The sequence below is a fragment of the Drosophila rhopaloa genome, unplaced genomic scaffold (assembly GCF_018152115.1).
Source record: "Drosophila rhopaloa isolate 14029-0021.01 unplaced genomic scaffold, ASM1815211v1 contig_115, whole genome shotgun sequence".
Taxonomy (NCBI): Eukaryota; Metazoa; Arthropoda; class Insecta; order Diptera; family Drosophilidae; genus Drosophila; species Drosophila rhopaloa.
Window position 1 is genome coordinate 15,377,931 of NW_025334990.1, and position 26,706 is coordinate 15,404,636.

Below are 26,706 nucleotides of genomic sequence, written 5' to 3' on the forward strand. Positions count from 1 at the left end.
ATATTTTATACGGGCCACTGGCAGAAAGGGAATAAATAGAGAACATACAAATGGCGATGGAGGGGTAGTAAAAATGGCTTTGGCAATTCAGGCGTAAAATGTGCATTACTCATACGCCGCATGGGCCAACGGTGGAATGACCTACACCACTTTGTTATGCCTTTTACCTGGGCTCGCGCATAAATTGCACATTACATTACGCATACGCACCGATGGCCAGGTCTGACACACACAAATAAATTACGCATTAAATTTTTGGGCCACTGTTTACAGGCCCAGCGGCAAAAACCATCAAGTGACTCCGAAAGCCAGCAGATTGATGGTGCAACTCGCTGCCGAGTTGCCTCATTATGGAGTCCCCGAAAACATATTTTCGCATTCATCACAAGGCAAAAGTTTTCGCCCTGGAAAAGGGGCAACTTCCCGGCTTCCTGGCATCCTGGCACATAATTGAAGCACATCGCAGACTCGTTTATAACGCAGTCATCTCCATAGCAATCGTATGGCTGCGTGTGTTGCAGAATTTTATGGATTCTCCCTGCTTTTTATGGCATTTTCATTTGCGAAATTTCTGCACAATTAGTGAGAGGGAAACTTTTGAATTGTGTTTTTGGGGCATGCTGAATGTGAGACAACTCAAAAGGGAAGCCACCATTTACGAGAAAGCCGCCCACTTACTTGATTTACTCAAGCTTACACGGAAATGTTATAACTTTAATTAGTCGTGTCTTGAAAATCTTTTTATCTTATTTTTTCTATCTTTAATTTGAGGTTCTCTATAATATCAGCCTGTCAATAATAAAATAAAACTGTCTCAAAAATTAAGTAATTTGGCGAAACCATTAGAAGCTGAGATTTAACACATATTTTTGATCTCATATATCCCTGTGTTACCCTTCCATAATTATACAAAAAAGGTCAATCGGATGTGGGCAAACTAATTAGGGATAAACGAGGATAAGTCGACCTGCCACTTTCGTCCGAGAGTGATTTGCTCGTGTCAATCTGCGAGATGGGAGCCCTTAAAGTCGGGCCAACACTTTGCTTTATTTGGACAAACAGCAGCGGGACAAAGGCGACATTGAAACACCACCCACCCACAACCCAACCGCCCACTACACCATCCAAAAAACCACCCAACCACCTGAAGGGGTGTCTAAAAGGGGTGGAACATGCATTAAACAAACAGCTGAGCCTTTTGTGTTGACTCATTAACGCACAAGTCGGGGTGGGGGGAAAAGAGGATGTGCGGGGAAAGTGAGCAAGAGAGACGGAGCCAGCGAAACGACAGAAATGAAACATCAGGCTGAAGTCTCCCTCCTTCCTCTCAGTGTAATAAATACCCCAAAGTCATAAAAACCAAGCAACAAAAACAATACAAAAGGCGTGTAGAGATGACAGTGCAAAAGGATGTTCTTTAACACGTGAAATTGTTTTACTTAAACGCAAATTAAATTTAACAATCGTTTCTTAAAAAATATTTATATTTCAAGGTTAAATATAGTAAAACATTACATTTTTTAGCACCCAATTAATTGGCCATTTTAAACTTTTTTTGTTATAACTTAGCCAAAATAAGTCTCCCAGGCAAAATAATGGTTTTTTTGTGCAGCTTATGACTTCAACTATCGATTCCAGGTTGATTTTGAAAATTTTATTTTTTGACCGATCTTTGCATTTTTTATAAGGGGTTACATTATAATTTTTTCCGAAAATGGAAAAAAAAAAATTTTTTTTTCTGTGAATGCCAATCGATTGGAATATTTATGACGAATTCAACAAGGTATGACATTCGAACCTTTTGAACAATATTTCTCAGTGTTTTGATCAAAAAACAGAAACTTAAGTTGATTTTTTTGGGATTTTGGCCATAAAAATATTATTTTAATTGTTGTTTGTTCTAACGTAGCCAAAATAAGACTCACAGCCAAAAGAATGACTGTTTTGTGAGCTGAGGACCTAAACTATCGATTCCAGGTTGATTTGGCAAAAATTGATTGGCTAGCTGCAAATGACAAACGATTGGAAATCTACAGATTTTCCAGTATGCAAGTCTACGGTGATCTGAATCAGAGCATTCATTAGTAAAAGAAGGCTGGAAATACTTTCGTTCTGAGCTACGGAAATAATTTAATATAATTTATTAGGAAAGCTAAGAGAAAACAAGTTTTAAAGACTAATGCATCGAAAGATCTAAGTTTGCCGAAAAAAGATTAAATATTCTTCTAGAGATAAATTATAACAAACAGTTTTTTGATGTGGTTAATTTTAGAATAAGTATTGCAAATCAACCCAAATCACAATTGTTAAAAAAAGCTGTAATAACCTTCCGAAGATATGGCTTTTTTTGATGGATTGACAACGATCTGAACTTTCATCTCTAGGCCAAACAAAGTGCCGCGTCTGGCCACGTCAGGCGACACGACACTCGACTTGGCTTGAATGCCATGGGATACTGGGGGCTACACGGACCCGGAGTTAGAGCCGTATCCGTAGTCGGGAGCTGGCTTGTTGAGGAGTAACAATTTTCATTTTCAACGCCGAGCGTAGGGCGCAAAAAACGCATAAAATTTTACGAGCGGAGCGAAGCGAGAGGGAGATTTTAGGGGGAAAACCGGGAAAACCCAGGGAAAAACCAAGTGAAAACCAAGAGAACCAAAGCAAGGGACAAGGGCAAACTGAGTCCCGTGTGGGGTTACGACTCCCTCGGCAAAAGTTTAGCTTTCGTGTTGGCCATAAAATGCCTGACAGGGCTTAGGAATGCAGTTGATTTGGAATGGAATGGAATGGAGTTTGTGCGGGAGTCTTACGCCTCAATGGAGTCGGAATCACCAGTCCATTGGGGGATTTTGCGGCTGATGCTCTGACTTTTTAAGGGAAAGAGTTGGCAGGCAAACCTTGTGCTCAGGTGATATTCCCCATCGCTTATTGAGTCGCTTTGCGTTAAGTTTCGGAATCTCCTTTTTATGGCCATAACGGTTAAGCGGCATTAGCTCCGACTCCTCTTGTTTTTTGGCCAAAACGAGATTGCAGCATTGTGAGAATTAGCGGTAAATGAGCAAGGTTAGTGGGCTGAGACATGGCCAAAGTTGATGGTGGGCGGGTGAAGAGGGGGTAGAGATAGAGGTGGAAAAACACAAGGAAAACTGAAGACTAACTTTTCTTTTCCACGGGGCATTTAAGTTGAATTAGGTGGGCGGAGTATAAACATACAAAACAGGTAATGGGACGTTGGGTAACTGCAAACTGTGAAATGAAGGGTCTTGGGATGGGAAGCGAATATCTGCAATAAGTGAAGATAATCTCCAGCAAATACTATTTAAGAAACTCGTATACAAAGTCAAGGTCATAAGTAGATTAAAGCCTTGGCAAATCACTAAAGGTTTAAAAGACCTTTCCCAGTAAAAACGTAATAGTTTCTCTTTGTTGTAAAATGGAATTTCCAAGAGGAGTATATACTTTTTACACCCTTTCAGTTGGTTTCATACATTTGATAAACTAATTGTTACTAAATTACTAAATAAAATTGGCCTAGAATTTGCCTTTAAAAACTCTTAATATCAGATAGAAAACAATTTAATAATGGTATAATGTTGTTAAGACTTAACGATAAAAATCCACTATAGTTTTTGATAGGGAAACAATACATTTTTCAATCAACAATAAAAAATCAAGCTTACAAATTGACGTCGTATTTAGTTTGCTAGCGAAAATATTTAATAATAAATTGAGAATTTAGTTTAAAGAAAAGTCATTGATTCCCCTCAAAAACTAATTTCCTAAGAAATTCCATAAGCAAATTAAAGATCACCATTTAGAGCCGTAACTTCTTACTGCCTTATTCATATTGTTTGATTAGCCGCAAATCCTTTTTCACAGTCTAACGCCCCCATATATTTGGCCTGAGCATTTAACGGACTTTTGCCCTTTGGCCCTGAGCAAATATGCCGAGGAGAGAGTGGAAAACTTTAACTACACACTCACAGGCAGCCGGAAAGTAGGAGAAAGTCTAGCAGAAGGGCAAACAAAAGTAACTGAAAAATTTAGCGCTATGTCAACACATTCCAGCAGGCAGCCAGGAAAGTCCTTGTGCCATGGTATCCACTCGTTTTCGAGAAACGACCAGCCATCCTAACAAAAGGACAATGCAACTCGAGTGTTCAGCCAAAAAAAAAGGCGAAAAGGAAGCTCACATGTGCTCAAAGAAATGCCAAGTGCTTGTACTGCTCAATGGGCCAAGGGGAGATTTTAATAAGTAGCCTTAACTTGTAGTCGTACATATCCCCCTTTGGTCTCTATTTTTATTTTTTAACAAGGCGAAAGACTTTTCCCAACTATTTTCCCCGCTGGTGGAAACTTTCCTTGTACGCTCGCCACCGCATACAAATTATTTTGGCCAAAAACTTCTGGACCGACTGAAAAGTATTTTAAAAACTTTCCGAAACCCACTCCATTAGGCGGCGATTGTCTTGTGTGAGCTGAGCAAGCTGCTGGATAAATTAAGACGCAACCAGGGCCACAAATCATTGAATTGAACCGCAGTGCGACAGGATTTCTGGGATCGGGAGGAGATGAGGAGGTGGCACCCGCCGGGCTCAGCTGCCTTTTCCATCCAATCCGCCATCGATTGGCCCCTAAAGGCGACACATGTGGCAGGCGCATCCTCCAAGGTTTCTATCTCAACTTTCTTATTTATCCCCCAGTCCACTCCCCTTTTTAATATTTTTGGTAATACAATTTCTGGGAATTTTCTTTCTGCGGCTGCCGCTGCTCGTCCTGAATTTTAATAAACTGGTAAAACGGGGCAAAAGGATGAGTTCAATAGGAGCCAAAGGGTTGACACACACAACCCGCACGAACTTTGGTCGCCAAAAAGTTGTCGCTTAGCAAATTTTATCAATAATATAAATGCGGCGCCTCGCTCCACAGTTTTTCCCTTATTTTCCAGCTCCGAAATTCCTGCAAAGTTATCTTGTCAAGCATTTTTATAGTCGACTCCCGTCTCGGTTTGCTCTTCGTATTTACTTGGCAATTACTTCGAGTCCGGATTTAATTGAATGCAAAGTAGAAACTGCAACCAAAAACATTTCACTTCTGGAGAGAAGGACCGAATGAGAACGTGCACTCAAAGGAAAATCGGTGACTTAAGTTTGGTTCGGCACAAACAATACAATACAATACAATACTATACTTTAAAAGAATTTATTTATCTGTAGAATAAGAGGCAGATTTAAGAGCTCATTCATTAAATGAAAGAATATTTTAAAATACAAATGAAGATAGACTAAATGAAATATTCTGGTGAATTTACAAATTCGTTTTTTAATTGAGAACTATAAAATTTGAAACAAAAATTAAACAAAACCATTTCCGTAATTTCTTTATTATAATCCTAAAATGATATGTTTATTATTAATCCTTATTCACATTAATTCTATGAAATTGAATGTGTTTAAATTTAAAATATTTATGTTATTCTCTTAAATATCTGAACTAATTCCTGTATTTCAACATTCTTGGTTAAAAAATATTAAAATTTGTTATTCAAATGTGATATATATTTAATAAAATGTGGCTTATATTTGTTAAGCCCTTAAATAAGACTTCCTTCAATTATCTAATTCCTTTTCAACAATAAATTTAATTGAGAATATGTTAATGAAGCCATTAAACAATTTTTCTCAGCGCATTCGACGAGACGCTCTCGTGGGCGAGTGGTGTGCCCCAAACCACAGGAGTGGCAGCAAAGTGAAGGCGGAGGTGGAACTGGAATCCGGAGCAGCCTTCACTCATGCAACAAAAACAGAACGCTGCATCTGAGATGGCAACTGAGGAGCAGCCAAGGAGCAGGGATTGTATATGAGTGGTTGGGGGATTCCATGTCTGTCTGTCCCCCATTTTCAAGTTGCATAATTTTGTTTTCCTTTCACAGCGAGCTAGCTCATTTCTCGCGTTCTCCACAGTCAGCCATCCACCCACCACCCATCCACCCATCCATCCATACACCCATCCAGCCGGTGTGCACATTCTTGGCTGCATTCATACTTTTTCACACCCTTTAGGATTATTTCGTGCATGGCATCTCCGCGCTGGGAACTCGAGAGGTTCCCGGAGGAAACTGCCAGCCAGGAGCTGCTCCTGTTGCCATTTGGCCTGAATGGAACTCGTTTCTGTTCTCATTTTCCCCCATTCAGGTGCTTTTTTTTAAAGCAATTTAAATTAACAGCAATGACGACGGGAAAGTCCTGCAGGAGCAGGATCAGGAGCAGGAGGAACAGGAGAACAGTAAGTGAATGCGACTCCGTGTGTGTGTTTGTGTGTGTTTGTTTATGCCCCACGGCCTCCAGGAGGTGGACAAATCTGGGGGGCGTGTGTGCGTTCCCGACATGCAATTGGAATGCAATTTGTTATGGGAAGTTAAGTCTCCACTTGTCAGTTAAGTTTACGCTTGGCTGTTTGCCCGTTGTCGTCGTCCTCGCAGGTTGCCATGCAGTTATGGCCCCGGATCATGGCACTTGGCCACAGCTCCTCCTCCTTCCCCATTTTAACCACCCTGTCTGCGCCTGTCCTTGTTGGGCAGTTAAAAAATAATTAAACTCTTTAAATATTTAAATTAATTTACGCTGTGCCATGCAGTTCTGCACAAGAAAAATAAACCGAAATTCCGCACTTAATTGGCAAGGGCAGTGCTGCTGCGGCTGCTGCTGACGGGGCGAATGAGTGATATTCGGCATTGGGTTGGGGGTAATTCCAGGACTCTCCCCCAGAAAGCTATCCTTACTAATCTCTCACTGCTGATTGCACACAGCAAAAAGTTCTTAGTATTATAAGTTTAATGTTGTCTAAACAATACACTTTAATTGTATTTTAATTAAGATACTCAAAAATAATAATTTTATGATAATCTTAAGACAGACAAAAATAAAAAAGGATAAATTATTTCAGCAGTATAAAAAAAACTACGATTTAATCATTTATATCACCTTTTAAGATAGATACAAATATTTTTGGAAATTTTTTGAAAAATAACAAATATTTATAAGGTATGTGTCACTCAAGTAAATTATGTAAAAATACAAATTCTTGTAACCTAACTATACAAAAAGGTAAAGAATTATTGAGTGATATTTTTTACGAGTGAAAAAAAGCACACTTATCAAAAAGCTTTAAAGGCGACGAAATTTACTCAAAAAGTTTTGATCTTGTTACCAAAATCATGAAATACATTAATGCTTTAATGCTTTACAACAAATTCCCCAACAAAAGCCAGAAATAGCTCTGCTCCCGAGTTGTGAAAACCCACAAAGCACTCGAAGAAAGCTATATCGATCGAATAGCTTGTGGTGCTAAGCCACTTGAGTGACGATACCTCATTCCTCAATTGCAACTGATAAGCATTCGTGTGTTCGATTACGCCGGGTATAAATTGGCATGCCGGTCAGTGCAGGAATTCAGTTCTAATTAGACTATCAGTCAACAAAGTGCTATAACCTACCCCAAAATATTCAACATGGCTTGCCTTGAAATCTTTCTGGCCCTCTTGGGCTTTGTTCTGCTCATCTACAAGTGGTCCATCGGCACTTTCAAGACTTTTGAGACACGGAAACTGCCCTACGAAAAGCCCTGGCCATTCTTCGGAAATGTGGCCGCCTCATCACTCCAACGAATCTCTTTACACAAACAACTCACCGAGTTTTACCTGCGATCGCGTCAGCAGTAAGTTTATATTCCATAGTGATCGATTGAATCTGTATTTATATTTGAAAAAATTCTTACCATATGCTGTTCCACTAAGTAAATAATCAATATCCACTTGATATGTTATAGGCAAACATGTTAGATGTACTTGAAATAATACAATTGATAATATAATCTAATCTTATATCTAACATTGATATTAATTTATTTTATTCAAATAGCAAAGTGGTTGGCTTCTACAATCTGCGCAAGCCGATGGTTCAGATAAACGATCCCGAGTTAATCAAGAAGGTCTGCGTCAAGGACTTTGACTACTTCCCCAACCACCAGCTGTTGATCACCACCAATGAGCGTCTGCTGAACGATATGATCAATGTGATGAAGGATCAGCGATGGAAGAACATGAGGAACACCCTGACTCCGGTGTTCACGTCTGCCAAAATGCGCAGCATGTTCGCTTTGATGAATGATAGTTTCTCGGAATGTCTCCAGCATGTGGACAAGTTATCGGATAATCCCGCCTCCAAAAAAGGCCTTGAAGTGGACATGAAGATACTCTTCAATAAGCTCTCCAGTGATGTGATAGCCACCACCGCTTTTGGATTGAAGGTGAACTCCTTCGAGAATCCGGAAAATGAATTCTATTCGGTGGGTCAGTCGCTGATCTTCTCCACGGCACTTCAGTTCTTCAAATTTACGCTGTCCGCAATGATGCCTAAACTTTTTACTGTAAGTCTTGCTTTTAAAATGCTCTTAAGCAATCCTTTTAAATCTCCGGTATTTCCTCAGTTCTTCAATATGAAAGTCTTCGATGGCAAGAAAGTTGATTATTTCGTTAGCCTGGTGGTCGATGCCATGAAGTTGCGGGAGCAACAGGGCATTACCCGGCCGGATATGATCCAGCTGATGATGGAGGCCAAGAAGGAGGCCAAGCAGAACTGGACGGATGACGAGATAGTGGCCCAGTGCTTCATCTTCTTCTTCGCCGCCTTCGACAACAATTCCAACCTGATCTGCATTACGGCCTACGAACTGCTGCACAATCCCGAAATCCAGGAACGTTTGTACCAGGAGATCTTGGAAACGCAGGAGTCCCTGAATGGTGGCTCTCTTACTTACGATGCTGTACAGAAGATGACCTATATGGACATGGTAATCTCTGAGACACTGAGGAAGTGGACCCTCTCCCCTTCCATAGATCGTGTTTGCTCCAAGGCCTACACCCTTACTGATGCGGATGGCACTAGGATCTTCGACTTCAAGGCTGGTGACCTGGTTACCATTCCTATAGCCGGACTCCATGGGGATGATCGCTACTTCCCCGAACCCAGAAAATATGATCCCGAGCGTTTTAGCGAGGAGCGAAAGGCTGAAATCTTGCCATTTACCTATATACCCTTTGGTGCTGGACCTCGAAGCTGCATAGGTAAGGAAATCTCATAAATATCCCTAGAAAATAAATAATTAATAATAAATATTAATCAATCCACAGCCAGCCGATTTGCCCAGATGCAGGTGAAGGGCATGTTGTACCACCTGCTGCTTAATTACCGAGTAGAAGCTTCTCCCAGGACCCTCAAGGATATGTGGGAGGAGGCCCGCAGCTTTAGCCTGACTCCAAAATCTGGACTCTATATGCAATTGGTGCCACGCCAATAGCTGATTTTGTAACCCAAAAGACTGGATTTGTGATATACACTATTTGAATTTGCCGGACGAATATGACAACAAATATCAGTATTATTTTGTTATTCTTGTTCGGTATATCCATATATGACGCGAGATAAATACATAAAAATAAATATGACATAAGAAAAAAACTAACATAAATACTTATTTAGATCTAATAGTAGAAGTATAACCATAAAACCCTTAATCTATAATCCATAATAATTATTATTATAATCTAATACCTCCTGAGATTTTTAATTGATAGTCCATGAAAGTTAAAGTCTACCTTTGTTTATTTTTAATTTCCGAGCATATCTTTGTTTAATTTGATAATTAAGAAAGTATTGTGCAAATGGGAATGGAACTTCCGATAAGCCATACTTCCTTGCATTCATTTTGTATATAATGGATCATTTTTTTTGCAGTGCACAAACTAGCAAAACAAGAGCCGACTAACAAACTGGGTAAACACCACCAAAACAATGCCCAGAATCAACCAAACGCAGAGCACGCAAGTTTTGACTACTGGCGCCAGTTTGGTAGCCCCGCCCACCCCCTGTAGTTCCAGACTTTATAGCCGTTTACTTTGACATATCGCAGCTGACTAACCGAGCAGCCCAAACAGCTAATGGAGCTGAAGGCTTACCAACTCTGGCTCTGGTGCTGAAAGTACTGAAATTGTCGCATTTCGGCGTTGTGGGAGGAGCGCCTGGCATTATGCTACACATAAGCGGGCTCGAAATGGACTCGGAAAATCAGACGATTTACATGCAGGCAAAATGTTGATTAGAAAATTAATTAAGGTTTTTACGATGGCACCGAACAGCCAGGCTCTGAGCCCAGTTCTCGGCTGGAAAACTTTCGCTTTGGCGAATTTACGACATTTTTATGACGGCCTGCCATGCGAAGTGAGGGGTTTTCGCTGGATGGTGGGTTTGCTTTTTGCTCGTAAAAAAAGTGCGTAAAAACTTTCTGTCAGTATCAGGAGCTCCTTTTCCAGCTCCTTTTCCTGCTTCCAGCCTGCTCCTCGAGCTTCCTCCTTTTCCGGGCGCTTATGCAGATGGGCTCCAGCCATAAAGTTACTGGCAAATTTCGCCCAATAAATAAATTGTACGCCGAATGTGTGAAGCCTTTCAGTCGCTTTCAGCTAGCTGCTTTTGTGGGGCGTCAACACGCCCACAAATTATTTTTGAGGTTTGGGAGGTGAACGAACCCCTACAGGCAAACAAATCAAATATAAAATGTAAATGAAATAGAAAATCGAAACTATCTATAAATAGAAAAATAATACTAACAGCACAATATAAATAAATATTATCTCTAAATGTTGTATCATAAAAGGTTTTTGTTTAAACTAAATCAAAATAATTTTAACAATTTAAAGATTGAATAAGAGAATTTGAGAAATTGTTGGCATATATTATGCCATAATCACTTAACATTATATTACAATATATGGAGTTTAAGGACCTTTTACACCAAGAAAATTATAGTAATGCTGTTATTGTTATACACTCTTTTTTAAAATTTATATATTATTATGGTAAGCCTATTAAAAAGTATCATTTCTTTTTCTCTGTGTGGAGCTGGCTTAAGCTTCGAAGCTTGATTGGTGCCATCAAGGATCTACCCAGTTATATAGATCCCTGGCAGCCCGATTCCACCCCCATTGAATGCAACAAACGACGAGGGGAGGATTTCTCGGTGTGAGCCACTGCACAATGGCAGAGGACTTGACGAAATCATTACTTCGCCCCGACATTTATTGATGCCATAAAGTTCAAGATTTATGCGTTGTGGCAGTCGCACAGAACAGCCACGGCCAAAAAGCACCCACCCAGGATCATTGCACCCGAAATGGAGGGGGGAATCGGGGAAACCCACCCTGCCAGGACAAGGACAAGGACATTGATACCGAGGGTTCCCCCCTCCTGACCAGGAATAACGTGCTGGCTACGTGGGCATGTCAAATGCTTCGTATTTTGGCATATTGCAGCACAGTGGGACACGGTGGAATAACCCATTTGTCCTGGAATCGGAAGGAGTCCACCCCCTCCTTATCCTTATCTACCCCACACACACACATACACACAACAGCGTGTTAATTTATTTAAATTGACTACGTGCAAAGTTTACTTGCGTCGTCTTGGGGTTCGGCCACACCTCCACGCCCCCCGCCTCCGGGCGAGATTTGTTGGGGAAACTGTCTCACTGTTTGCACAAATTTCACATTTTACTGCGCTCCGTCGACGTTTTTGTCTTCAAATGCAAACCAATTCTGCAGACTGCGGACAGGAATATGTGACTGAGATTAATGGGATGGCTATATCCGACAGATCGAATGAGCTCCAGTGGTTAACAAGGATTTAAGAGCAAAAAACAGAGACTTGCCTGTCTTAAAGTTTTCTAGCTGGTATACTTATATAAATTATAAACAAAGTACAGAGTTCCAGGACTCTTAAATAAAAAATCATTAATTTTACATTCATATATTTGAAATTTGGATATTTTTCACAAGTTGATACATTTGTATTATTAACATTAATAATACTAGCTTTATGACGGCAGTTTATATTATGTTACTGAATTACAAATTCGATTGATATCTAGTATTGACATTTAATTCAGGTAATTCATAAAACTTTTATTTCATACACATTGAAAAATTCAAAATATATTAAACAATTGTCTAATTAAAAGCAAAACGTGCATAATTTAAAAACAACAATAATTTACATTCATTATTACATTTAATACTTTAAATTTATATATTTTTTTATCAACATAGAGATTACAAGAACATCTAGTAATTAAATATAGTTCGATGTATTGTGCCCTCTGTTTATAGGCAAAGGTTTAATCCTTGTCTTATTTATTGCTATCGCGAAAGACAATCCCTGCATTCAATAAATAAATAAAGTTTCTTGATAATAGTATACATGAGTTTTCTTAACTAAATAGTTATAAACATTTATCCACAGCTCGCAATGGGAAATTATAAGCCTCACTCGTTTTTCCGTAGGGCATTTGGCAAACGCTCGCGCATAAAAACTCATTTGAACGAGTGCCTCGTCTACTCGACTCCCTTGGCTGGACGACAACGAAGTGCAGCAGAGACAACAGCCAAGGGTGCTCCTCCACTGGCCTCCATCGTACTCCTCCTCCAGTTCCGGGAGAAGCGCGTTCAAGTGCACATTGCCTGCAGGCTGGAATGCACGGGCACAGCTGCTCCTTCAACAATTCGCGTGTCAACAATAAGCGCAATAACTTAAGCTGCATTCAATGTGGTGAGCAGCAGCCGGGGGCAGGTGATGAATGCTCCTCTTCGTGGAGGAGACCAGCCAGCTAATTAACTGGCAAATGGATTTCAGCTTGCAAACACTGTGCTCCGCTTTTTCCACTTGTAAAACACAATCTCAACAGTTTGCTTTCACGTTCTCCTGGTTTACTCAGATTAACTTTCTACAACGCATTCAGGATGTGGACTTTTTGTGCTCATCTCTTAACAGCTTTAACCATTGTCTTTGGGTTTTGAAATAAATACGCACAGCTTAAAGTGAATGTTCAACAAAGGCAGAACACAATGATCTTAAGAAAAAAATGTATATCTATAGTGGTGTATATAGGTGAATCACAAATATTTTGATCTACAACTCGGGCGAAAAAAACTAAAGGGATTGTATATACATATCAAAGCAACTATATAAGATTACATGCTAAACTAAACAATAAATTTTAATGCACACAGTTAAACGTGTTCAGTTGACTAGATTGAACTGCGCCTGTTCCCTAACTCGACTGATACTAATTCAGGGGATTGTTCTTCAGATAGTTGGCCAGTAGTATTAGGGCAAACGACGAGGTCAGGAACAAACTACCGGGTATAGAACGTCGAACGGGTAAATTGGGATCAAGTTCTCTTTGGGCAAACAGCTCGACATCGGCCTCGTAGGTTTCGTAGTTGTTCCAGTGCAGACACCTCTTCACCGCATAATCCCAGCGCCTGTAGAGCAGCTCTCGACCTGAAAAGGGAATAAAACATATTAAATAAACATTAAAAACAAATGATTTACGTAAATACGAATGCCCCTTACCTTATCGACAAATATAGGGTTTCTTAGGCAATTCGTTTTTTAGTTTTGTTACTTACGATTTTTTGTTGTGGTGGGCGAAAAGACATCCGTGGGCGGGGCGTACATTTTCACGGCGTACTGCAGGGACACCACTTTCATCGTCACGCCCGCGGCTATCATAACGCCCAAACCTGCAGGCGAAGTGGTCTGTGGCCGCTCCAGCATGTAGCCAATAATGTCCGCGATGAACTGCACCAAATGCGAGTTTTCGGCGTAATCGCCGCCAAACGTGAGCACAGGCTGCATGCAGGAGCGGTCCCAGTTGGGCGTGTCCCGCTTGAAGGCCTGTAGAACTTCAAAGATCTGGAAGCCAGTCGCCTCGTACGCCGCTTGTGTAATGTTCTCCGCCGAGGTCTGGCTGGTGAGTCCCAAAATAATGCCCCTGGCATCGTGTCGCCAATAGGGAGCATACATGCCATGAAAGGCCGGCACAAACGTGATCTCCGACCGCTTGGCCGCCAGTCCACACTCGGCATTTAGCATGGACGACGAACAGGAGGAGGAGATCATCGAGTTCTCGCCTATGAATGTGTTCAGGGACTCCACCACATTGTCGTTGGAATTAATCTCAGTGTTGATCTGCAGCTTCTCCCGCAACCAGGTCACCGTGGATCCAGCATTGGAGATGGCTCCCTCGAGCGTGTAGTTGGTTGCCTCCTTCTCGCCCAGCTTGTGCGCTATGCCCGTGATCAGTCCGTTGGCCGAGTCCAATTTCTCCTTGGCCGTGTTCAGCAGCACGAAGCAACTGTCGTCCAGGGTGCACACATTCTGTCCGGCTTTCACGCACAGCTGTCCCAGCAAACTGGCGGGCTGCTCTCCCATCATGCCCGCAATGGGGATGCCCAGCAAAGGACCCTCCAGCACATATCCGAATATCTCGGAATTGGAACGTATACGGGGCAGTATGTTCATGGGCAGCTTATAAAACTGGCAGAGCTTGGGATCCCACTGTTGCGTGGATAAGTTCATAAGGGAGGTGTAGTGGGCATTGGTGAGGTCCGTGGAGTGCACACCCGTTTCCACGCCGCCAGTGAGGTTCCACAGCAGCCAGGAGTCAAGGGTGCCAAAAAGGACCTTGTTCTCTTCAATGGCAGTGGCGACAGATGGAATGTGATCCATCAGCCAGCGAATCTTCAGAGCACTAAAGCAGCTGCTCAGGGGCAGACCACTACGGTACCGCACGTAGTCCACATTGTGCCGGACATTGTGGAGCAGGTTCTTCAGGATCGGGGTGCTCCTGCAATCGGACCAGCCGATGGCATTGTGCAGGGGCTGACCCGTCTGCTTGTTCCACAGCACCGATGTGCCCCTCTGATTTACGATTCCCATTGCGATGATATCATGCGGGTTGATTTCCAGTATCACCAGGTTCTTGTAGGCGACCTGCAATAGTACACAGATTAGTTGCCGGGTGATGATATAACCTGCAGATAGGCCACCTCAATGCACTCCTGCGTGTTCTTCCATATCTCCGATGGATCGTACTCCATCCATCCCGACTGGTGGACAATCTGGCGCAGCTTGAGCTCATGGTAGGCCAGAACCTCCGCATTTTTGGTTGAGTAAATCTATGGAAATAGAATCTGAGTCAGCGGGCGTTTTTCGGCTTTTGGACCTTCTCACCAGAAACCGGCAGTGGGTGCTGCTCACGCAGGCGACGCCGATGAGTGCTCCGAATCTTCCGTAGCGCCCGTTGGACATATTTTGTGTCCCCGGTGGCCGCGGACACGTGCTATTTTGTGTTTAAGCTCGATAGCCGTGGAAACAAGCAGTGTTTTGTTGTTGTTTTTTTTTTGGAACGCTAATATTGTCAATGGACAGTGTGACCGTGGGCGGCTAAGTTTAAAATGCCACTGATAAACTGTTCCATAATAGGATCAAGGTAACGACGGGTTATTAGCTTTGAAACGGTGGAATAGGCATATTTTCTAATTATCTTATTTTTTGGCTATTATTATTAAGCAAAATAACTCTAGTCAAAATAATACAAATAAATATTATGAACATTTAATTACGAAAGCGTAATGGGTTGTCCGCTTTTTTATTGATAATTTAAGCCGGACTTATTAAATGAATACAAAATTGTGCACCTTAATCTTTACATCATGGTAAGAAAATAAAGAAGATAACAAAAATGTAACCTATTTTTCTAGACAAAAAGACTTGATACGATAACTAATTTCAAGATAACTAGCAACCTTTAAAAAAAAATAAATTTCACTGAAATTATATTTTGACTAGTTATATTGCTGTGGCTTTTATTTTGTATGACATTTCTGTTTCTATCAAAAACCTATTAAAATATTTTAAAGAAATATTAAGCTATTGTATAAAATGTCGTTTTTGTTAAGAGAACAATAATTAATTTATTGTTTGTTACTTAATTTTTAATTTATAGAATATATAAGTTCCCATATTCTACTTTGGACTCGGTGTGTCCGCACTGCTAAACAAGATTCTGAAGCTCTTTTGGTTTTGCACACTCTGGCCACACCTAAAATTTTCCGGGCCCTTCTCCACGAAGCAAAATAGAAACAAATTTCGTATATTTCATGCTAAATTGGCCCAGATCCGTGCTACCATGCTCATGAGTCGAGCGCTCTGCCGGAGTTGGCTGCCCCAGGTGGCGTAAGTAAGCAGGCGACATCGGAGTTTTGTATCCGGAGTAACCCAACATAAACTTGCAGCCACAGATGTCATGCCAATGTGCCGATCCTGCGGATAAACTCAGGGCATCCGGCGGCCCGATCCTTCCGGCAGTTCCACAGCAACCGGAAGCAGAGCAGCAACCTGAAGCCGGCGACTGGAGAACCTGTGGCGGCGGAGCAAAACACCTCAGTGCCGGTGAACAATGTGATCAAGGCGGTGGCCTTTACGGGAGCAGTAAGATTGGGTAGTGGTCAGGAATTTAACAGGAATTATATATGTATGTTTAATTCCATCCTCTAGTTTACGGTGGGCTGCTTTGCGGGAGCCACCATCCTGGAGTACGAGAACACACGCAGTCTTATCCTGGAAAAGGCGCGCCAGGCGAGATTCGGCTGGTGGCAGAGTCGCTCCTTAGCGGATCGGGACTACTGGGCACAGCTGAAGCAGGACATCCGACGGCAATGGGACTCACTGACGCCCGGTGACAAGATGTTCGCTCCCATCTTTCTCTGCAATATGCTGGCCTTCGCCATGTGGCGCGTGCCCGCCCTGAGATCCACCATGATGACCTACTTCACATCCAATCCTGCGGCGCGTAAGTGTTAAAATCGAAAGGGGAACAGACACTATATGCATACTGTCAGAGAAGTAATATCGAAACGAGAGAACATTGGAAATTATGGGCAGAATTCCAAGTCTAATTTCATCATCTTATAAACCACAAAGGAATAGTAATGAAAACTTTGCTAAATCTTTCTTTCTTAAGATAATATACTCATTTATTTAATTATTAAAATGATTTTGATTCAATCGTGATTGATTTTCTTAGCCAATTACATAAATTCAATTTGATTACTTGTGGAGAGTTTACGTAAACTATCTTTAAAAATAATTTTTCCTTAGGGTAATAAAAAAATAAACATTGAGGCACTTGGTTTTATAAATGAAATGTTCTTTTTTTTAACATAGCTTTGACTAACCGTCTTTAATTTTCCCTTTGCAGGAGTCGTCTGCTGGCCTATGTTCCTGTCCACCTTCAGCCATTACTCGGCCATGCACATATTCGCCAATATGTACGTAATGCACAGCTTTGCCAACGCAGCGGTCCTGTCGCTGGGCAAAGAGCAGTTCCTGGCGGTCTACCTCAGCGCCGGCGTCTTCTCCAGCCTGATGAGCGTGCTCTACAAAGCGGGTACGAGTCAGGCAGGGATGTCCCTGGGAGCGGTAAGAAAACCCAAACCAAAGTCAATCAATGTAAACTTAAAGCTGTCTTTCAGTCGGGAGCCATAATGACACTGCTGGCATATGTGTGTACCCAGTATCCGGATACCCAGCTTAGCATTCTGTTCCTGCCAGCGTTGACATTCTCCGCCGGAGCCGGCATCAAAGTGCTCATGGGCATCGACTTTGCCGGCGTCGTGCTGGGCTGGAAGTTCTTCGATCATGCGGCGCATTTGGGTGGCGCCATGTTTGGCATGTGAGTTGGAGGTCTTTTCTTTCCTGTTTCTCTTATTAATTATCCTGTATTTCACAGCTTTTGGGCCACATATGGAGCACAGATTTGGGCGAAGCGCATTGGCCTGCTGAACTACTACCACGACCTGCGCCGAACGAAGCAGAAATAGTACTCGAGGATGGGGGAATGGCCAAGTGAACGGACGAGCAGTTGAGGTTTCGGAGTGGTAGCAACTAACACTCTGGATGTGACGATAATTCTTTCATCGTTCTGCCTTAGAAGTTCATTGCAATGAGTTAAGTTGAATAAAGCGTTAACATCGTGAATCATTTGGCCTCACGGCTCTTTTTCGGCACTGGAGGTTCGTCTCTCTGGTTTCGCCGGATGCGGAGGGCCACCTCCTGTCGGCGCTGGAGCATTTTCTCCCGAAGCTCTTCAATGGATTCCCGCTCTGGAGCATAGGATATGTGTAAGATGCCGCCATAGAACTGACGGGCATCGAGCATCTTTTTGACTCTTCTGGCCACCTCCAGACGTTCAAATTTGACGGCAAACACATCCGTAAAGGCTTCTAGCTCCACTAGAATTAGTTCAAAGTTATATCTAATATCCTGGCCAGGATTCAACTTACTTTTAGAAGCCATCTCTGAAGTTATGCTAATGCAAGATTGAAGTTTTCCAAAACCCTGTAGTTTAGTCTTTAGATCAGCTTGCAGGTTTATTTTAGGCACGCCGAAAATAAGCAAGTGCCGGGACTCACTAGCCACTGTATAAACCTGAAAAAAGGATATGAATTATTCGATATAACTTGTGTGACATAGATATACAAAAACTAACCTTTACAGCTTTTAATTCCCGACCCTGGCGATATGGTAATCTTGTAACGCAGTATTCCAGGCGATTGTGATGTTCCAAAGATGAGGCTTCCATTGTTTATATTGTAAAATCATGCATTTTTCATTAAAATGTTTTGTTTACTAATGTTTTAGCCGGGAAATTTACATATAATAATCGCCTATCGATAACAATCAAGTGAAATTCCTCTAACAGTCAGCTTTACTGTTATTACTATGTTAATAACACGAAGGGCTGTAATTAAATTCACTCAAAGTTATTCCACCTGTTGCATTTCTCAATTATTCAAAGAACCTAAAAATATTAATGAATTAAGGAGCTATGTTGTTAAACATTTTAAGTTTAATATTGCTCCACTTAATGTTGTCTGGTGCTAAAAAAAGGGCTGAAATCGTTTCACTCAAGAGTTTCGTAATTGAGTGGCATTTAATCAGCTGTTGATTTCTCAAATAGTCTAGGGCTGCCAGAATGCTTGGAAAATTTTATTAACAAAATTAATTATTATTAATTTTATTTTTAATATAATGAAAGTCACCAATAAATACGGAAACGAAAGCATTATCAACACAATGTAATTTGTTGTAACTAATATGGCTACGATCCTAAACTTAAATTTAGGATCACAGTTCTCAAGCAAAATAATATTTTTTTATAATAGATAATAAATAATAGGGAGTAATATTAAATATGTATTTTCTCAAATGTATATATCCTTGCATTATATTTTTTCTAATTTTGTACGATACTTGAAACACTCGACAGCCCTGCAGTTTTCCACTCGAGTTTTCCCATCACCAAAAAAGGCGGTAAATCGAAACAGTTTGCCGCCCGGCATATAAACCTCTGAAGCAACATTTCCCAGATCATTTGCCATTGAAATTTCAAACCCTACGCTGAAGATACACCGCGTTCCAAGTGAATTTAATTGGATATACTAGTGCAGAAAACAAGCAACCCATTAAGACTTATTCAATCACAAACAACTCTCAAATGGCGTCCAAAGAAAACATTGCGGACAACATGGAGAAGTTCTCGCTTAAGGTAATTGACACGCGAGTTAAGGCCTAAAGTTCACAGCTATACATAGAAGTAATACGGCGATATACATATATGTGTGTTTGTGGATTCCCAGGGGAAATAGTACTACGCAGCGAATTTTATGTTTTTTCGTTTTCCTTGTAAACAGAGCCCCAGCAAGAAAATTCTGACTGAGAGCTCCAGCAACGTTCGCAAAATGTCCATTGGCCACGAGGCGAACGGCCAGCTGGTCAAAGAGTCCTCCACGGAAAACGGAGTCGGAAAATCTGCAAATTCCCTTATCGAAAAGTCTGTAACTCCCTTCGATCCCTCGCTGGAGCCCCTGCTGCGCGAGAATCCCCGACGCTTCGTCATCTTTCCCATCCAGTACCACGACATCTGGCAGATGTACAAGAAGGTGTGTATACCCATATAGCATAAGGTTTCCATTTGTGTTGGTGGTGAAAATCCGATATTTCGGCGGCAAAAACTATGGAAAGGCGGGCGATTCGAGATAAAGCGCGCCAAAAGCCGGTCACGTAGTCGACGTGTTTGATTACATGAATCAAACTATGATAATTGTACTCAACAACCCCCGTCCCAACCCTCATCCCTTCCCCTGCACATGATTCACTGCACCATGGTTTACCCAATGTCAACACACGCTTTCGTTTTGGCGGGAAAATGAGGCACAGATAACGTGTACATACATACAATAGAAAAACCATAAGGAAATATACGTCAGCTTTAACTGGTTTTTGTAACGCGATTAAAATTTTCCATTGCCCAATTAATTGATACTAAATTAGTAGTTTTAAATAACATTTTAAACAGTGAAATAAAGCAATTTGTACACTTTTCTGTAGTTATTTAAAACATTCATATAAAACATAATCGAAGTGAGATTTATAAATTTCCTCTTTTTGGATTCTAGGCTGAGGCCTCTTTCTGGACTGTGGAGGAGGTTGACCTGTCCAAGGACTTGACCGACTGGCATCGTCTCAAGGACGATGAGCGTCACTTCATCTCGCACGTGCTGGCCTTCTTCGCCGCCTCCGATGGCATTGTTAATGAGAACCTCGTGGAGCGCTTCAGTCAGGAGGTGCAGATCACGGAGGCCCGCTGCTTCTACGGATTCCAGATCGCCATGGAGAACGTGCACTCGGAGATGTACAGCGTGCTGATCGACACTTACATCCGGGATCCGCACCAGCGAGACTATCTGTTCAACGCCATCGAGACGATGCCAGCGGTGAAGCGCAAGGCGGACTGGGCCCTGTCCTGGATCTCCTCCAAGTCCGCCAATTTCGGGGAGCGCATCATCGCCTTTGCCGCCGTGGAGGGCATCTTCTTCAGCGGCAGTTTCGCCTCCATTTTCTGGCTAAAGAAACGCGGTTTGATGCCGGGCCTGACCTTCTCCAACGAACTGATCTCCCGGGACGAGGGATTGCACTGTGACTTCGCCGTGCTGATGTTCCAGCATCTGGTTCAGCGACCCAGGCGCGAGCGCATCATCGAGATCATCCGTGATGCGGTGGCCATTGAGCAGGAGTTCCTCACCGATGCCCTGCCCGTAAACCTTATTGGCATGAACTGCGACCTCATGTCGCAGTACATTGAGTTCGTGGCGGACCGTTTGCTGGTGGAATTGGGCGTTGGAAAGATCTACAACACCAAGAACCCGTTCAACTTCATGGAGATGATCTCCCTGGACGGCAAGACCAACTTCTTCGAGAAGAAGGTGGGCGAGTACCAGCGTATGGGCGTGGCCAGCAACCGCCTGGACAACGTCTTCACCCTGGACGCCGATTTCTAGGGCTGGACCCAGGTCATCATTGTCACAATTTTAAACACTTAAGGGCTGGCTTCTCGCATATTTTATATCTTAATCTGACGGAGTTTATGTGTAGTCCGTTTTATTTTTACCTAGGCTAAGAACAATCACTGACTTTCAGCTCATTCTAAATCGTTATTAGGACCTCCACAAAGCGCCAAACCCAAACAATTTTTGACACACTTGACTGGGAGCGTACTTTTCTCGAATTCATTGTACATACATCATTTTAATTAAATATATATACATAGACAATTACTAAGCACTACAAATCTGAGGGTGTTTTAATTAGTAATTTTTTTGGAATTAATAATTGTGGTGATTTTGTGTAGTAAGCATTATTTTTAAATTATTAATTATCAATTTAAAAACAAAGAAGCAAACTTTGGCAAGCTGAGGTATATATACCCTTGCAGCTTTTGCAAAAATATAAGATATTCTATGAAACGGTCGTATTTTGGTTTTTATACTATGCATACATATGTATTTTCCAATTTATTTTTTGGTCGTACTTTTGGCAGCTATGATAGTCGTCTGATTTTTATAAAACTGAAATCGTAATTCATATCTCGGACTATAACCATATTCTAAAAACAACGATTGTTCCTACGGGATCATATAGCTATAGTCATCCGATCTGAACTTTGAATAGAAAGAAGACTTTTGGGAAAGTATTTTCCAAGCAACTGAGGCTAGTTTGCATAGAGAAGAATATACGGACATGACTAGATCGACTCTCCTGGTGATGCTATCAAGAATATATACTTTATAAGGTCGAAAAGGTTCTTTGACTGCGTTTGATTGAAATTACAGTACCCTCTGCTTAATACAATATACATAATATTCAAAAAGACATCTACTAATTATTTTAAGTCTACCGTTTCAAGGTTATAGTTTTTAAAATGGTTCTTATAAATCTGAAAGTAATTTTCAAATGTGAAAATAATGCTTGTTTTCTTTATTTTAATTTTGTTTACATAAGAATATCAAAACATAGCTCAATGAAACAAAGAATTTAACCGAATTCAGCTCAAAATAATTCGTGGCTAGTGATGGGCGCCCAACGCATCGATATTCACGAGGCAATTTTGTAATCAGCTGACAAACAAGTTTACTCTGTCTATCTGACGATATAACTCTTTATTAAATTGTTTCGGCTCTTGTAAAACTCATTAAATGTGAATCACAGTTGTGGATAACTGTACCTCCCTTTTCTGATACTGATAACCTTATCAGCCACTCCAGGCCGAAAAAATGACATATAATCATGCACTGAAATGCGCGTACAGGACCAGCTGCTGACTTTAGCGAATCAACAGTCAAATGAACAACACACGGAATCCCGCAAGTGTCGAGGAACAGTGCTCCCTGCTGGCGGTGGACAGTTCCGGCAGCTCGGTAGCAGCTGCCTCCGGATCCGAGGAGGAGTCGACTGTGTCCACTAGCGAAGCACGCCGGACCAAAATCAAGCTGAGAAAGGTACAACGTCGCACTCGCATGCCGTTGCCCAGGATGCTGAGACGCCTCGGCTGCTACACGCTGAGTGCCTTCATCATCTTTGTGCTGCTCCTGGTCTACCTGCCACTCATCTACTTGGATGTGAACAAGCGTAGTGGTAGGAGAATGGTTTATTTAATCCCCAATTGTGTTTTCAACCAAATCTATTGTTATTTTTCACAGCTGGATTGCCCGACTGGACTCTGGAGACCTCCCGCAGCATCGACGACTACCTGAATCCCGGGCACGATACGGCTCTCATTGCTCCAAAGGATTTCTGCAAAAACAAGACCTTTCTGATAATCGCCGTGTGCACGGGATTAGGTAACTTCATTCAGAGGCAGACCATTCGCGAAACCTGGGGCAACACCACTGAGTTTAACTACCCGGCCTTTGTGAAGCTCCACGGTCACCTGAAGGGTCACTACCTGCCGCCGCTTCCAGAGCGTCTGAAGCTGTACGGAGATTACCTGCAGGGCGTGGGTGACTCAATGACCGTCTCAGTGCGCATTGTCTTCATCGTGGGACGGCAGAGAAATGAAGAGCTGGTGGGAAACGAAACCTCGGCGCGCATTCACAGTGAGGCGGAGCAGTACAACGACATCATTCAGGAGAACTTTGTGGACAGCTACAACAACCTAACGCTTAAGTCCGTAATGGCTCTAAAGCAAATTAGCATGAGCTGCTCCAACAGCTCAGCCTTTTTCCTCAAATGCGACGATGATACCTTTGTAAATGTGCCCAATCTTCTGCACTTCCTTCTCGGAGGCACTATACCGCTGTACAACGATACACTGGAATACCACGACCGATCCAACTACATGGTGACTGCACCACAGAACAGGTTAAATGCTAGTAGCGGGGTGTTGTATGGTCACCAGTTCTGCAACGTGGTGCCAGTCGACGATGTGAGCAGCAAGTGGTATATGCCCTCGTACATGTTTAAGCCTAAGGTGTATCCCAAATATCTCTCCGGAGCGGGATATCTGATGTCCATCGATGTGGTGCAGCGGTTGTTTGAGGCCTCGCGCAATACGACACTGGTCTACCTGGAGGACTTGTACATCACTGGGTTGTGTGCGCAAAGAGCCAAGATCAGTCGCCACCACCACCCACTCATTAGCTTCGCCCACTCTAAACAGCTGTGTGCCTTTAAGGGCAGCATCACCCAGCACCAGATGAAGGACGACAGCATGGCAGACGCCTGGAACAAAGTGTCCGACTACTCCATAAAGTGCCCAGCGCCAGGGCGCTTCTTTAGCCAAACGCGACTGCGCAAGCGGTCGAACTGTTAGGACTCAAGGTATGTCCCTGAATCCTGGTATTTTCCGATCCTCATGTTCACTGGAGAGCTCCAATTACTAGAGCTATCTTGCTTCGGTAGATATCTTTTTAGTTCCTAAAATTGTATCTTGTAGACAACCTGCTTTCGATAAGATAACGATTTCGATGAAAAAGTAATCAGTTGACATGATTACTTGGCAAACGTGAATTATAACCACTCATATTGTATATTAGTAATAACGTCAAGCCAACTTTATGATACTTTAATTTGTATTTCAAAGAACTTTTAAAATATTGTTGTTGTTCTTGAAAAATATATTTTTTAGAGATTTTCTTTTTACTTTTCCAAAGTTAAACTTGTTACCCTTTCATTCTGTTTTAAACGTAAATTTAAAAATACAACAAACTTTTGCCTAATTAACATGATAATAATAATTTTATATTTTTCATTTCTAAACGCATAATACCAATATTTTATAATTTTTAGAATAAAGAGGAAGGCGTTGTTTCATTCACCTGGCTTTTATAGTTGACCAGTTCATAGTATACCTCGAAATTCTTAACTAGTCTTTTTTAAAAGAACAAAAAGTTTCTTTCAGTGTTAATATAAATAATTATGTACGTCAGAAGTATTGAAATTTCTCAATGTAAAGCACCCCCAATCTCCATATCAATGTTAAAAATAAAGCACAAGCGAGATATCAGATATATCTACAAATTTGATTCCCAGGACTTTAGAAATTAAACAAACAAATAGATTTATGATAGACCTGTAAGTATTTATTTTTCATACCTAAGATCTGATATCACATATGTATTATTAGCAAAAATGTTCAAAATTAGTTACTTGTTTATTTTATTTATTTGCAGTTTAATGTTTTCAAGGCTTTCTTTTGTTTATATAAACGTATGCCAGCTCTTCCTATAATTAAGTTTATTTACAAAAACTTTAAATTAATAAAAAATAACTTATATTAAATTTTAATCCATGTGATACATAAAGACAAAATATTACTTTAATCAAATTGCCAAATAAATAGTTGTGTTTTATTAAAAATATGGTGAATAAATTCAAAGGGCTCGGCATTTTTGTAGTATTGCCTTTTCAAAGGCTGTTAAACTGAATTTTTTTCTACTTGAAAAATGCATTTTATGTTTCTGAGGGAGCTTAAGCTTTTTCAGCGACTACGAGTATTGCTGCCAAATATCTGGCGACTGCTTTTCAGAAGGCACAAAGATATCACGGCCATCATGCTTTTTTTATATCTGGTCTATGAGATACTTAATTTCAAGGAGGATCCAAGCAAGCGGAATGGTAAGATAAGCCATATTTTTGGATAAAAATATATTTTTATTATTCCCTTTTAACAGCTTCTCTGTCGGGATGGAGCCGTGAAACGCCCAGGAGTATAGCTGATTATTTGGATCCAGGTCAGGATACAGCGATTGTAGTCCCGAGACATTTTTGTCAGAGTAAGGCCTTCCTGACCATCGCAGTCTGCTCCTATGTGCATCACTTTGAGCGGCGACAGAACATCCGCAAGCTCTGGGGCAACACCACCGACTTTAACTACTCGTCCTTTGTGAAGCTCCATGGCCACCTTAAGGGAAAATACCTGGACGTGCTGCCAGAGCGTCTGGAGTTGTATTCAGAGTATCTGAGTGGCCAGGGTGACTCCTTGAAGGCCTCCATTCGAATCGTTTTCATTCTGGGCCGCAGAAACTTGGCTTCCCTGCTGGAAAATGAGGCGGTTGCTAGCGAGGCGGAAAAGTATAATGATGTCATCCAGGAGAACTTCATGGACACCTACAACAACCTTACCATCAAGACGATAATGCTTTTGAAGCACATCAGCCAGAGCTGTGTGAACTCAACAGCGTATTTTTTTAAATGTGACGACGACACCTTTGTAAATGTGCCCAATTTGCTGCACTTTCTCCTAGGGGGAACTATTCCAGTGAACGAGGTCACTGCGAATTACCATTATCTCAAAACTTACCGAGTGACTTCAGCACGAAAAAGATTGACGGCCCGCAGGGAGGTGATGTACGGACGCCAGTACTGCAACGTGCGACCGATCACCAACAAGTACAACAAATGGTACATGCCATCTTACTTGTTTCGGGGCGCAGTGTATCCACAGTATTTGTGCGGATCCGGCTATTTGCTGTCCATCGATGTGGTGCCGCGCCTCTACAAAGCCTCTCTGAGCACGAAGCTCATGCACTTGGAGGACCTGTTCGTCACCGGACTATGTGCGGAAAAGGCTGGGATCAAGCGCACCAACCACCCGCTCTTTAGGACCACATATCCGTATGAGTGGGATGAGCAGTGCGCCCTCAAGGGGAGCTTCACCATGCACCGCGCCAAGGACTGGATCATGTGGGACGCCTGGAAGCAGGTTACTAACTATAGCAGCAAATGCCCTCCGCCAAAAAAAAACTTCCAATCGAATCTTCCCCTGGGGGAACGTTGTTAGATTATCCCCTTTTTTTAGTTCCAAGAGTACACTTTTCATTTAATATTAAATATATTATTTATCAAAAGGGTTTTTAGAAATTACTAGAATCTTTTTCCAATTGTGTCAACTTTAATTTTTCTTTTTTAACCA

The 26,706-nt window shown here is 41.7% G+C and overlaps 7 protein-coding genes across 7 annotated transcripts; 5 read left to right on the forward strand and 2 right to left on the reverse strand.

Annotated features, from left to right (window-relative positions):
- The first annotated feature begins 7,478 nt into the window (after positions 1–7,478).
- LOC108049207 (cytochrome P450 9b2-like) lies at positions 7,479–9,473 on the forward strand. The gene is made up of 4 exons (XM_017130322.1): positions 7,479–7,716; positions 7,920–8,427; positions 8,488–9,124; positions 9,191–9,473. The coding sequence occupies exons 1-4, from the start codon at positions 7,511–7,513 to the stop codon at positions 9,355–9,357; spliced, it is 1,518 nt and encodes a 505-aa protein (XP_016985811.1). The 5' UTR covers positions 7,479–7,510; the 3' UTR covers positions 9,358–9,473.
- Positions 9,474–12,792: 3,319 nt separating this feature from the next.
- On the reverse strand, positions 12,793–15,337 carry LOC108049254 (glycerol kinase). The gene is made up of 4 exons (XM_017130378.2): positions 15,126–15,337; positions 14,942–15,070; positions 13,520–14,885; positions 12,793–13,391 (listed from the first exon to the last, which is right to left on the reverse strand). The coding sequence occupies exons 1-4, from the start codon at positions 15,201–15,203 to the stop codon at positions 13,174–13,176; spliced, it is 1,791 nt and encodes a 596-aa protein (XP_016985867.1). The 5' UTR covers positions 15,204–15,337; the 3' UTR covers positions 12,793–13,173.
- Positions 15,338–15,962: 625 nt separating this feature from the next.
- LOC108049200 (presenilins-associated rhomboid-like protein, mitochondrial) lies at positions 15,963–17,933 on the forward strand. The gene is made up of 6 exons (XM_017130314.2): positions 15,963–16,130; positions 16,190–16,385; positions 16,452–16,746; positions 17,155–17,375; positions 17,429–17,628; positions 17,686–17,933. Exons 1-6 carry the CDS (start codon positions 16,084–16,086, stop codon positions 17,774–17,776), a joined length of 1,050 nt encoding a protein of 349 aa, XP_016985803.1. The 5' UTR covers positions 15,963–16,083; the 3' UTR covers positions 17,777–17,933.
- Positions 17,930–18,698, reverse strand: LOC108049201 (RNA-binding protein 48). Its single transcript, XM_017130315.2, has 3 exons — positions 18,445–18,698; positions 18,239–18,383; positions 17,930–18,187 (listed from the first exon to the last, which is right to left on the reverse strand). Exons 1-3 carry the CDS (start codon positions 18,535–18,537, stop codon positions 17,934–17,936), a joined length of 492 nt encoding a protein of 163 aa, XP_016985804.1. The 5' UTR covers positions 18,538–18,698; the 3' UTR covers positions 17,930–17,933.
- A 596-nt stretch (positions 18,699–19,294) lies between these two features.
- Positions 19,295–21,585, forward strand: LOC108049259 (ribonucleoside-diphosphate reductase subunit M2). The gene is made up of 3 exons (XM_017130384.2): positions 19,295–19,503; positions 19,649–19,897; positions 20,414–21,585. The coding sequence occupies exons 1-3, from the start codon at positions 19,453–19,455 to the stop codon at positions 21,293–21,295; spliced, it is 1,182 nt and encodes a 393-aa protein (XP_016985873.1). The 5' UTR covers positions 19,295–19,452; the 3' UTR covers positions 21,296–21,585.
- An 820-nt stretch (positions 21,586–22,405) lies between these two features.
- Positions 22,406–24,812, forward strand: LOC108049255 (beta-1,3-galactosyltransferase 1). Its single transcript, XM_017130379.1, has 2 exons — positions 22,406–22,928; positions 22,994–24,812. Exons 1-2 carry the CDS (start codon positions 22,637–22,639, stop codon positions 24,103–24,105), a joined length of 1,404 nt encoding a protein of 467 aa, XP_016985868.1. The 5' UTR covers positions 22,406–22,636; the 3' UTR covers positions 24,106–24,812.
- A 382-nt stretch (positions 24,813–25,194) lies between these two features.
- On the forward strand, positions 25,195–26,590 carry LOC108049231 (beta-1,3-galactosyltransferase 1). The gene is made up of 2 exons (XM_017130351.2): positions 25,195–25,409; positions 25,466–26,590. Exons 1-2 carry the CDS (start codon positions 25,238–25,240, stop codon positions 26,572–26,574), a joined length of 1,281 nt encoding a protein of 426 aa, XP_016985840.2. The 5' UTR covers positions 25,195–25,237; the 3' UTR covers positions 26,575–26,590.
- The last annotated feature ends 116 nt before the right edge of the window (positions 26,591–26,706 follow it).